General features: G+C 49.9%; 1 protein-coding gene across 3 annotated transcripts in view; it reads left to right on the plus strand.

Moving 5' to 3' along the window:
• NSD2 (nuclear receptor binding SET domain protein 2) overlaps window positions 1-12,486 on the plus strand; it is a 115,189-nt gene that overhangs the window by 82,585 nt on the left and 20,118 nt on the right. For all 3 annotated transcript variants that reach the window (XM_033213473.1, XM_033213474.1, XM_033213475.1), the window contains 9 exons: window positions 1,980-2,111; window positions 2,949-3,072; window positions 4,167-4,367; window positions 5,962-6,141; window positions 6,492-6,648; window positions 6,782-6,987; window positions 8,726-8,829; window positions 10,279-10,548; window positions 11,859-11,975. In XM_033213473.1, the coding sequence (XP_033069364.1) occupies window positions 1,980-2,111; window positions 2,949-3,072; window positions 4,167-4,367; window positions 5,962-6,141; window positions 6,492-6,648; window positions 6,782-6,987; window positions 8,726-8,829; window positions 10,279-10,548; window positions 11,859-11,975 (1,491 nt within the window). The remainder of the gene's footprint in view (window positions 1-1,979; window positions 2,112-2,948; window positions 3,073-4,166; window positions 4,368-5,961; window positions 6,142-6,491; window positions 6,649-6,781; window positions 6,988-8,725; window positions 8,830-10,278; window positions 10,549-11,858; window positions 11,976-12,486) is intronic.

The raw sequence follows: 12,486 nt of genomic DNA on the forward strand, positions 1-12,486 counted from the left end.
GCTTCCCGATGCCCTGTGCTCCCCTGGCACCCCCTCCAGTCTCATCTCAGAAGTGCTCAGGTCCCCACTGCTGAGTCCACATCTGAGGGGTTGTTAAATTTGGGGTTTGAGCTCAGAGCACGTCAAGTGGCCCTTCGTGGGTGTTAAAGAGCAGGACGTGAGCTACGGCCCCCTCAGGGCCCTCCTGGCAGCCTCACAGTGACAGAGCCTTAAAATGTGTGCTGCTTTGATTAGTGCTCATGACACGAGTCCATCTTCCTGGAAAAGGTGAGGAAATCAAGATTAAGAGGCCACATTTTCTTTAGACTTTGTGCTGTCAGGAGATGTATCTAGTGAGACGAGAAGAGCGGCTCACAGCTGTCACCACCCACAGTCACCAGTCAGAGCCGACGGAAGCCCTTGGAAAAAGCCCACTCTGGCTGGGCGTGGTGGCTCCCGCCTGTCATCCCAGCACTTTGGGAGGCCAAGGCAGGCGGATCACGAGGTCAGCAGATCAAGATCAGCCTGGCCAACATGGTGAAACCCCATCTCTACTCAAAATACAAAAAAATTAGCCAGGCTTGTTGGCAGGCGCCTGTAGTCCCAGCTACTCGGGAGGCTGAGGCAGGAGAATCGCTTGAACCCAGGAGGCGGAGGTTGCAGGGAGCTGACATTGCACCACTATACTCCAGCCTGGGCAACAGAGCAAGACTCCGTCTGGAGGGGGGAAGAAAAGCCCACTCTAACATTAATCTGAAGTCAGCAAACACTTCTGTGTTTGTTTTTAATTTGTTTTTCTTCCATCGCTCCCTGTAATGTCAGCTAAATGTGGAAAAGCTCATGGATAAGGTCACAGGATTGGTCAGAGTCCCTGGTGGGGTTGGCTTTTATTTTTTAATGTGGCCCAATTCCAATTTCTAACTTTGTATTCATTGGCAAACAGCAAGCCGATAACATAATTACTTGTTTTTGTGATGATCGAGGTGTACAGGAAATGTAGTTTATGCTTTTGCTCTGTTTCATCTCCAAAATTCAGTGTTCAACACTTACCTAACATCAAATAAAAACCAAATTTTTTAAACACTTGATTTAACAGACAGGAAGATTCTCTATTTTATTCATTTAAACATTTGTTGATGTTGCTTGTCAGGTGAGGCTGAAACGCTGTGTTCATGAGGGTGAGGCTTCAGCCTGGTCTTCAGTGATTTCTGTTAAATGAAGGGGAGACAGAGACAGAAGAGATAGAACCTGTGAGCCATTCCACTCGCTCAGGGATTCCATACCTCTATCCCAGACCTTTTACTTATAGACTCAGATGTGAATCAAGTAGGTAGATTTTACCTTGCCTTTGCCCACCTCACTTCTCTGGTGGGGAGAACAAGTGAACTGTGAAATATCAGGAAAAATAGGCAATGGGAGAAAGAAGAGAAACCGAACGGTCAGCCTGTGGTGTGAGTCCGGAAGACTCTCCTGACTGCACCCCCGCATAGGCACATACTTGACACATGGTCTCCGCCCCGGAGGCAGCTGGACAGCATGGTCACCTGATGAGGCTGACACTCCCTTCATCTGTGGTTCCTTTACACATTCGTTTGCTGTTAGCATGTTTCTCCCACCTTAGAGTAGTAGAACCTGAACAGACTAGGTAAGAAGGGCCAAGATTCTTCTTCCCAAAGCCTGTCTTAGTTCACCTACTAGAGCAAATTGGATGTTCATAACACTTCCTTCATTTTAAGGAATATGCCTCTTACATGCATATAGATGCTAAATACTAGGTAGAATAAAGTCCATTTTTGAATTTTCTACATAGTCTAATTACGGGTTATATTATCACAAAAACCAGTTGATGATGGTTCCACTGTGAAATCACTGGCAGTACAGGCCAGTGCTGAGAAAGACTGGAGGGTGGTGGGGCTGGGCGGGACCAGCCTGCTTGCAGGGCGTGGCCACCCACTGTGTTCTGCGACTAGTGAACTGTCATCCGCCTCCTTCATCTCTAGGTCTCGGACAGCCCGGGAGACGAGCCCTCGGAGTCCCCATATGAAAGTGCAGATGAAACACAAACTGAAGTGTCTGTCTCATCCAAAAAGTCTGAGCGAGGAGTTACTGCCAAAAAGGAGTACGTGTGCCAGGTGAGGGGAAGGCAGCATCCGCTGTGTCTGTGCTGCTGTCTGACTGGGGCCCTGGTACACAGAGCGAATTTGTAGTGTCTTCTCTTTTCCCTCCAGACCCCTTCCCCAATGTCACCATCACTCACTGATCTCTGTTTTGAAGGGGTCAGACTGACTGCCAGTGGAATCCTGGGATTAAGTTGCCTCCATTAACATTCATAATTCGCATGTAGGATGAGATTTGTATACACATCATGTAATCCACACACACACACATAAAGTTCCTGTTGGAAAAGCCGAGGTGCTAGGCCTGTTTTAGCTTCGCTGATGACACGCACACCAGATAGGCCAGGCTGTGGGCTGAGGGGGCCATCACTAGACCTGTGTCTGCCCCCAGGACACCAGCCAGGCCACATACCCTCTGTGCTTCAGTCCTGCCCCATCCGTCAGCTGAAGATGGCGTGGGAGCTTCCATGCTAGGCAGTTGATGAGGGAAGTTGAATACTGCCTGCACTCAGCGTGGCACCTGCCATCTGGATTAGGATGCCTTTGATTTCTGTTGATTTTCAAATCTGATTTAAAGTATCTTGGATATATCCTTCAGGGTTGTGATCCTGTTGTTTCCTTTGCCATTGCTAAGGACTGGCCTCTTTCTGTAACAGTCATCTGGTTTTAATCTGATAATGTATTTGTTCGTTCTGTTCGGGCCAGACGTTTGCCCATGCATGTTGTTATATATCCTTGAGTAGCAAAATGGGATTTTCTGCTACTGGAGACAGAAGCAGACGGCTTACCTTGTGGTAAGAGGTGCAGAAGGGACTGCTGGGCGCTGCTTACCCGCCTGCTCTGCCCCCGCAGCTGTGTGAGAAGCCGGGCAGCCTCCTGCTCTGTGAAGGACCCTGCTGCGGAGCTTTCCACCTCGCCTGCCTTGGGCTTTCCCGGAGGCCAGAAGGGAGGTTCACCTGCAGCGAGTGTGCCTCAGGCAAGTTCCCATGGGCGGGCAGCTCTGCAGCTTGGCCGGCCACCTGCTCCTGCAACCCCCTGCACAAAGTCCTGCCCTGAGGTGCCTGCAGTGGACAAGCTCCCTCCCCATCTCTACCACCTGGCCCTCTCTGGAGCTTGCAGCCCGCACCTGGCAGGTGTACCCACCTCTCAGTGGCTGCAGGGTTTGCTCTGATTTCAATCATATGTGCCCCCTTGGTACCTTTCCATCAGGTGGCGGGCAGGGTGGGGCGGGATGATAGGTTGTGGACTTTTCATCCCGTGGGCTGGCCTGAGCCTGTGCTGTGTGTGAGGCGGCCACCACAGGGCACTGCCGCTCAGACAGTGCAGCATTAAGGGTATGGGTAACCTGGTTGGTCACCGAACACTGAAGTCCATAGGAACATAGAGTTCTTTACGAAGACACAGTGTCACCTTGAGCCTCAGTTTCAACAGAAGGAACAGCTCCAGGCTTGTCCTGAGTTGTCAGTGCTGTTGTTCTGCCTCCGTGTTACTGCATCAGGTGCTGCCTGGCACAGTCTGGGGTCTGTGAGAATGATGAGAGGACAGCTGCACAGCCATGGCCCTTCCTGCCTACTCACCGGGCCCAAGGAGTCTCCTAGCTCATGTCAGAAAACTTCCTGGGTCAGGAAGACACCTGGAGAGTCTCCCAGGCCGTGGCAGTCCCACAGCAGCACCTCACTTCTGGGAGTGTCTGTCTGCCTGCCCAGAATCATGAGTGACGGCTCCACCACTGGCCAGCTGCTCTCGAGGAGGAAAGGCCTCTTTTCATAGGAGCCCCTTCCTTCAAGCTTCTTGCTGGTTAAACTGGGCCTTCCCAGCCAGTCTGCCTAGTAAGATTCTCCTGTATTTCAGGTGAAGCTGGAGCTCAGATCGCAGCAAGGTAATCCTTGATGGCTGGATCTTTTTGCTGGAGAATGCTTGGACTAGTGAGCAAGGTTGGAAACAGGGCCAGGTGCTTTAGCAACGTGGCTGCCTCTGAAGAGGAGCTGCTTGATTTTAGTGGCTCAGAACTGCAATTTAATTCTTGTTCTTTGCACCTCTCTCTCCACCCCTTCTTTAACTTTTTGTTAGGGATTCACTCATGTTTCGTGTGTAAAGAGAGCAAGACAGATGTTAAGCGCTGTGTGGTAACTCAGTGTGGAAAATTTTACCATGAAGCTTGTGTGAAAAAATACCCTCTGACTGTATTTGAGAGCCGAGGTTTCCGCTGCCCCCTTCACAGCTGTGTGAGCTGCCACGCTTCCAACCCTTCAAACCCAAGGCCGTCAAAAGGTACAGGTGCACCTGCGCAGCCTTGCTGTGGGTTCAGAGGCAGGCCCATGGGCGCTTGGGAAGGTGGGCTCTTGGGATTGTCACCAAAGAGCATTAATTCTCTTGAGTGACTAACTGGACGTCAGCTGGGTTGGGTTTTCTTTGACAAAGGACCTGTCCCCCTTTTTCTTCTTTCCATCCTAAATATCACCCTAAAGATGCTTAACTTTAGGAGAGGGGCAACCTTTGGACCATTTTGGTAGATTTTGTTTGTCCTGGCTTTTTTTTTTTTTTTTCCCCTTCATAGAGATAGAGTCTCGCTCTGTTACCCAGGCTGGAGTGCAGTGTGATCAGAGCTCACTGCTTCCTTGACCTCCCGGCCTCAAGCCGTCCTCCCGCCTCAGCCTCCTGAGTAGCTGGGACTACAGGCACATGCCACCACACCTGGCTGATTTTTGTAATTTTTTTTTTTTTGAGATGGAGTCTCCCTCTGTTGCCCAGGCTGGAGTACAGTGGTATGATCTCAGCTCACTGCAACCTCCGCCTCCCAGGTTCAAGTGATCCTTCTACCTCAGCCCTCCGGTAGCTGGGATTATAGGCACGCACCACCATACCTGGCTAATTTTTGTATTTTTAGTAGAGACAGGGTTTTGTCATGTTGGTCAGGCTGGTCTTGAACTCCTGACCTCAGGTGATCCACCTGCCTCAGCCTCTCAAAGTGCTGGGATTACAGGCGTGAGCCACTGCGCCCGGCCTATTTTTGTATTTTTTTGTAGAGATGAGGTTTCACCATGTTGCCCAGGCTGGTCTTGAACTATTAGGCCACTGCTCTGACCTCTTTTTTCTGAAACAGGGTCTCCTTCTGTTGTTGAAGCTAGGATGCAGTGGCGTGATAACAGCTCACTGTAGCCTTGACCTCCCAGGCTCAGGTGATCCTCCCACCTGGTGTGGACCACGATGCCTGGCTAATTTTGTTTATTTTTTTGTAGAGATGAGGTCGCTCTGTTGTGTTGCCCAGGCTGGTCTTGAACTCTTGGGTTCAAAAAATCCTCCCGCCTGGGCCTCCCAAAGTGTTGGGATTACAGGCATGAGCCACCACGCCCAACCTGTTTGCTCTGGTTTTAATGGCCCATTATATGTAAGAAAACATCTTTATATTAAATTACATTTGGATTATCTAATGTTAGGTGTGTGGGATGAGGGTGGCAGGTTGTCTGTACTTCTTGACACCAGTGGTTCTTTATCAGGGGCAATTTTGTCCTCCAGGGGACATTTGGCAATGTCTGGGGATATTTTGGGGATGTGCTCCTGGCATCTAGTGAGTAGAGGCCGGGGATGCTGCTCAACACTGCACAATGCCTAGGATGGCTGCCCACGTGCCCCAGATGCCTGCCGTGCCCAGGCTGAAAAAACACAGCATTTTAGATGTATGACCATTTTCTCAAACATTGTTTTGAAGCACCTTTGCTCTGAAAGCTTTTTTTAAATCAAATACCTCCATTTCATTTTAGCATTAACTTTTCAAATTCATGGAGGCTGAGTAATTATTAACTGCTCCTTTCACTATGATTGCAGTCAGTGTTCGGGTCCTTAGGGTGTGTTTCTTTGCCTTTAGGTAAAATGATGCGGTGTGTCCGCTGCCCTGTTGCCTATCACAGCGGGGATGCTTGTCTGGCAGCAGGATGCTCAGTGATCGCCTCCAACAGCATCATCTGCACTGCCCACTTCACTGCTCGGAAGGGGAAGCGGCACCATGCCCACGTCAACGTGAGCTGGTGCTTTGTGTGCTCCAAAGGTGAGGGGCCTGGGGGTGTCTGCGGCACACGCCTCTCACTCCCAGGAGCCACGTATCAAGGCAGGTTCATTCCTTGTCTGTGCTGTGTTCACTGATGTTGACAGTGTTCTCTGCGTCTTCACATTCATAGTATATCACAGTAGTTCTAAATTAATTGTAATCATGTTGCAAACATACAGGAAATTATTTGTGGTGAAAATGACGTTTGCTTTTGTGCTAATGTACAGATCACTGTTTTTAAACTGATGTTGATAAGTTAAGGCTGTAATAGCTGTAGATTGTGAAGCACTGAATCTGGGCTGAGCCATAACAGACAGGCTAAGCCTGCCTGCCTTGCCCTCCTCTTGCAGGGGGGAGCCTTCTGTGCTGCGAGTCCTGCCCAGCGGCCTTCCACCCTGACTGCCTGAACATCGAGATGCCTGACGGCAGCTGGTTCTGCAATGACTGCAGGGCTGGGAAGAAGCTGCACTTCCAGGATATCATTTGGGTGAAACTTGGGAACTACAGGTGTGAGACATAGAATCGTATGCTTTTATGTTTTTTCTGTTCACATGTGTTCACTTTACAGTACTTAAAGTATTGAAATTATTGTCGCTCTCTCTGAGGAGTCTGTGAATCCTGTTTTTAATATTTATAATAGATGGTGGCCGGCAGAAGTTTGCCATCCCAAAAATGTTCCCCCAAATATTCAGAAAATGAAGCACGAGATTGGAGAATTCCCTGTGTTTTTCTTTGGGTCTAAAGATTATTACTGGACGCATCAGGCGCGAGTGTTCCCGTACATGGAGGGGGACCGGGGCAGCCGCTACCAGGGGGTCAGAGGGATCGGAAGAGTCTTCAAAAACGGTACGGAGATTTTCAGATAGAGAGTGAGACAGCACTCTCATGCATTTTCTTACCCCTAATTTCTATTTTTACAAATTTGATCTTTGTAGAAAATACTGGACTACCATTCAATCTGTATTTTTAAATTAGGAAAAAGTTTGCAGTCTGGTTTATTTGTTAAGCATACAGGAAGATACACTGATAACTTTTGTAACATTGGTTTGTGATTAATTCCATTAAAATTCTGTAAAACTATTATTCAGAAATTATTTTTAGTACTAATTTACAGAAATGTTCCATGGCTTGCCTTTATGTAAAATGCAGATCTGAAGGAAGGGTCCTGTTGTCTGGACCTTGTGCAGCGGGCTCTTGGGGGCTCACTTTGCCTTTCAGCGCATGAGGAATCGGGTGGTCAAGCAGACAAGGTGCTTGGCCTCTGATTCCCCAGCTGCGGGGAGGCAGGAGCAATGACGTGGCATGGCCGGCTGGCGACCCACGTTGGTGGGAGGCAGGACGGGGTGTGACCCCTCACTGGAGGAACTGGTGTTTATGACACAGGTTGAGAGAGAATGAGGCCAGCAGGGAAAACCCAGGGTGTGCATGTGGCTCGTTCAGGAGAAGCACACGCTGTGTTGCAGCCAGGTCAGTGCTCGCTCCTGTGTGGCTGCAGGCGGGGACCCATGCATTTAAAGCTCTGTTAGCTCCGTGCTGCCAAAAGCTTTGCAGGCTGCACTGAGTGGTAGGAGGAGTGCATGGTAGGCACTCAGAGGTCTCATAAAGAACAGGTAGGCATTGAAAGAGTTTTAAAAATTATTAAGAGGGCAAGACGAAATTGAGAGGTGGCCTGATGTATTAGGCGCGACGGTCGGCGAAGTCTCCTGACTATGGATGTGGGTGTCCTGTAGTGCCAGACCCCTTTGTGGCTGACTTGCAGCCGCGAAAACAGGGCAGACCACAGGACACGTCCAGTGTTGACATGGGACTGGCCTCCTTCTCAGGACGGATGGTAGGGGTTTGTGTTTCCTCTGTTCTTGCTTGAGCCTGTGGTTCATCTCTCAGAGCCCCTTTCGCTTCAAGAGGAGCTCAGCTGCATGTTTTGTTTTGTTTTGTTTTGTTTTTGAGACGGAGTCTTGCTCAACTGTGGCCCAGGCTGGAGTGCAATGTTGTGATCTCGGCTCACTGCAACCTCCACCTCCTGGGTTCAAGCAATTCTCCTGCCTCAGCCTCCCAAGTAGCTGGGACCACAGGCACCTGCCATCATGCCTGGCTAATTTTTTTTTTTTTTGTAGAGAATGGAGTTTCAGCATGTTGGTCAGGCTGGTCTTGAACTCCTGACCTCAGGTGATCCACCTGCCTCGGCCTCCCAAAGTGCTGGGATTACAGGCGTACAGGCGTGAGCCACCGCACCTGGCCTCAGGTGCATTTTTATTTTCTGTCTGAGAACAGCAAATCCCAGGCTTTGACCCTGGTGCTTTGTCCTTAGGCCATAGTGGAGGACAGGGAGCTCCTGATAGAACTCCGCCCTGGGCCTGCCTCGTAGAGAGGTGATGGCTGTTCTCGGAGCACTCCTCTGCCTCACACACTTGGCCGCATTTAAAAATACCTGCCCACTGACAGTTGTTCATAGACTCTAGTTTTATGGGAACCAGAAACTAATACTTAACATTGAAAGTTTAGAGTGAACTATAAAAATATGGAGCTTGAAAGGTAGTTACCTTTATTTACTAAAATCCTTACTCCTATTTCATTGACTTTTTAGCACTGCAAGAAGCTGAAGCTCGTTTTCGTGAAATTAAGCTTCAGAGGGAAGCCCGAGAAACACAGGAGAGCGAGCGCAAGCCCCCACCATACAAGCACATCAAGGTGGCGTGTGGGAGCTGCGTGCACGCGTGTGGAGGGAGTTTTCCCCAAGGGCTGTGAGCGGTTCTCAGGCACACCCAGGCTATGCCTGGGGAGAGGACTGTCACCAGCCAGGATCTGTGGTGCCTGGCATGGATGGCCACGCAAGAGACCATGAGCAAATGGCACGGGGGGATCTGCATGGGGGTTCTTGGTTCCGCCTTGGAGCATGAGGCTTGGCTTGGTAGCTAGCGAAGGGGTTGGGGTGACAGTCCTGACCGGGCTGCTTGGAGCAGGAGGAGCTGAGGGATGAGCCTCCCACCTCCACCAGGCTGTTGCTAAGTGCTGGGAGTCGGTCACATGGGAGCAGGGCTCAGTGACCGAGCCCCAAAGGCGTAGATCCTCTACCTCAGAGACTAAGGCGGGGTGTGGGGTGGGGGGCTTTGCCAGTTCTGTGTTTATTCTAGTGAGCTCGAGAGCCCCAGCAGGAGAGCAGGAGGAAGTGCAGCCAGGGCAGGGCTCTGTGAGAGCTCCAGGCCCCTCGGGGCTGCCTGCGCTCAGAGCTGGTGCCTCTTGGGCCACATCCCCAGGAGCCTTGTGGCCGTTCCTGACGAGTGTTTGTGATCAGTGTGCCGGAGGTCAAGTGCTCGCTCTGCCTTTGCTTGTAAAATGTGGGCTACAGTCAATATCTTTGTGTGTAAAGAAAGCACTCTGTATTCATCTTTATATAGTATTTTCTTTGGGATGGATTCCCAGAAACAGAATCACAGGGTCAGAGAGCCTGAAATGTTTAGATTCTTGGGGAATATTCCCAGATTGTTCTCCGAAGGGTACAGTTTGTCACACCACAGCATCGAAAGGGGTGTCTTTCACCACCTCTTTCCTAAGATTGTGCATTTCTACCCCAGCGGATTTTCAACTATCTCTACTGCTTTATTATTTGGTTGCATGTCTTTCACTAATGATAAACCACAAGGTCATGAGAGCAGAGGCTGTGCCCCCCTGCCCAGCACTGCTCCCCTGGGGTGGCCTCCCATGTGGCTCGCTGCTGGGGCTTGGTAAAGGAAGAGTCAGAGAGATGGGTCGGGAAGCTGCTCAGAAGAGCTCTTACCCAGCGTTTGCTGGACACCCTGCAGTGTACTAAGCAGTCAACATGCGTTTTCTCTCTTCATCTTACAATGGCCTGACTGGATACGTGTCAGCTCTTGTTCATCAACGAGGAGCACAGACACTAAGATAAAAGAACGTGAGAGGGCGTTGGGTTGCCCTGCCTGCCTCCTGTGCTAAGAAGGCAGAGGAGAGCTCTGGGGTCTGGGGAGGGCTATTCTGAGGAGTGTGTCCCAGTCGGGCCTCTGAAACTTTCTAAAAGGACACCTGGAGGCTGGGTAAGGAGAGGCCGTGGTGGGCGTGCCAGGGTATCCGGAAGGCTCTTCATTCATTTGTGGGCCAAGACAGCTTACTCCTTCCCTGCAGGTGAATAAGCCTTATGGGAAAGTCCAGATCTACACAGCGGATATTTCAGAAATCCCTAAGTGCAACTGCAAGCCCACAGATGAGAATCCTTGTGGCTTTGATTCGGAGTGTCTGAACAGGATGCTGATGTTTGAGTGCCACCCGCAGGTGTGTCCCGCAGGCGAGTTCTGCCAGAACCAGTGCTTCACCAAGCGCCAGTACCCAGAGACCAAGATCATCAAGACAGATGGCAAAGGGTGGGGCCTGGTCGCCAAGAGGGACATCAGAAAGGTATGTGCCATTATCGCCTCCCCTGCTTTTGAGAAATTACGGTTCACTAGGAATTAGACTTAGGTTTGCTTGTGGTGGTTTTGTATTCATGTGAGAATGGTATTTTTTGGAAAAAAAATTTTTTGTTTTTGTTTTGAGACAGGGTCTCTCTATCATCTAGACCGCAGGGCAGTGGCATGATTGTAGTTCACTGCAGCCTCAGAATCCTGGGCTCAAGCCATCCTCTCACCTCAGCTTCCCAAGCAGCTGGGACTACAGGCGTAGATGACCATGCCCTAATAATTTTATTTTTTTTGGAGATAGGGTCTTGCTATGTTGCTTAGGCTGATTTCAAACTCCTGGCCCCAAACCATCCTCCTGCCTAGGCCTCCCAAAGCACTGGGATTATAGGCAAGGGGCTTGGTGCTTGACCTGAAATATTTTTTTGAATTGAATTATTACAATTGAATATTTTAAAATGTTACATGAAAGATATCTGCTAAAACTCATACATTCCCTTAAAGCATGCCTTATGTCAGAATTCTGATGGTTATTTTTATGAAATGGAAGATTCGTGAAGTGACCTATTTTCCTCTGGGCTAACAGCCAGGTGCTTGGGAGCACTCACCAGGCAGGCGTAAGGAGATTGCTCTTGTGAGGGGTGGTCCTGGCACAGTCTAGGACCAAGCTGTTGGTAGACACCAGGACTGCTGACCTCCTGCCTCTGCTCCCAGACTGCATCCCAAGGACATCCAGGGACTAAGAGACATGTGGAACTGCTGACCCTGATGTGTTTTGGCATGGCCTGGGGGTGGGTGGTCTCAGACTCCAGGTCCATACCAGGGCTGATCCAGCACAGAATGTTCATAAGCCTGGTGCCAGTTCCAGCAACAGCACAAAAGGTTGCTTAGAAACACCTCCCCAGCATCCTTGTTCCTCACCTGCCTGACTGCTGATTCACCCAGACTTGCTGTATATGCTGTCAGATACTTTGTAGCCATTTTTTCTGTTGTGGAGATCACCGTGTAAAGTGGGTTATGTAGAAGCTTGGTTATCAGACAGCCCTCCTGAGACAAGGTCATGTAAGAAGCAAGGGTTGGCATGTTGCCACTTCATGAATACTTAATATATTTTTCATTGGCAACCTTTACATACAGATGTGTCTGAGATCCTTTGAATTTAATTTATGAAGACTTTGTATGCGCCCTCCATGGAGGTATGCTGATGTGTGTGGTGCCCATTCTAAGTGATCATGATAGGGAGTCTTGAGCCCCGACACTGAGGATTGGTCAGCACGCTTTTTGTCATGGCCACATTCTTGTGATTTCCAGGGAGAATTTGTTAACGAGTACGTCGGGGAGCTGATCGATGAGGAGGAGTGCATGGCGAGAATCAAGCACGCACATGAGAACGACATCACCCACTTCTACATGCTCACTATAGACAAGGTAACGTGGAAGGGTCCCCCACTGTGAGCTTCTGCAGTGTCCTGGACCTGGAGCCCTGATGGTCACCGGCAGAACTGGACTTTGCCCTGTGGCAGCGCCAACATTTCTCTCCTTGGCTGCTTATTTTCAAACATCTGCAGGATTTCTTCTGAGGTGCAGCATGGCTTTCAGCCGTGCCAGAGGGCTCCAGCTAACCGCCTCCAGCACTCAGGCACCCTGAGGCTCTGCTTGTCCAGGTGTGCATGCAGGGCGTTCCAGGCAGCCTTCCTACAGGGCAGGGAAGTAGAGAGGACACAGATGAGGAAGTCTGAGCATCTTCTTTTGTTTTTTCAAAAAGGTTTTATTTTTTAATTTTCAGTGCTCTTTGGTAAGGTCTCAGCATCTTCTCTGTTGTGTAGCAGAATCGTTTTTGGTTGGTTGTTGCTTGTGTGGAGCCCATGTTTCTAAGCATTTTGGAACCTGGGTGCTAGAGGGACCAGTGTTCTCAGGCAAAGGAGGGTGGGGTGATTTG

Source organism: Trachypithecus francoisi, unplaced genomic scaffold, assembly GCF_009764315.1.
Source record: "Trachypithecus francoisi isolate TF-2019V2 unplaced genomic scaffold, Tfra_2.0 Lachesis_group1, whole genome shotgun sequence".
Lineage (NCBI taxonomy): Eukaryota > Metazoa > Chordata > Mammalia > Primates > Cercopithecidae > Trachypithecus > Trachypithecus francoisi.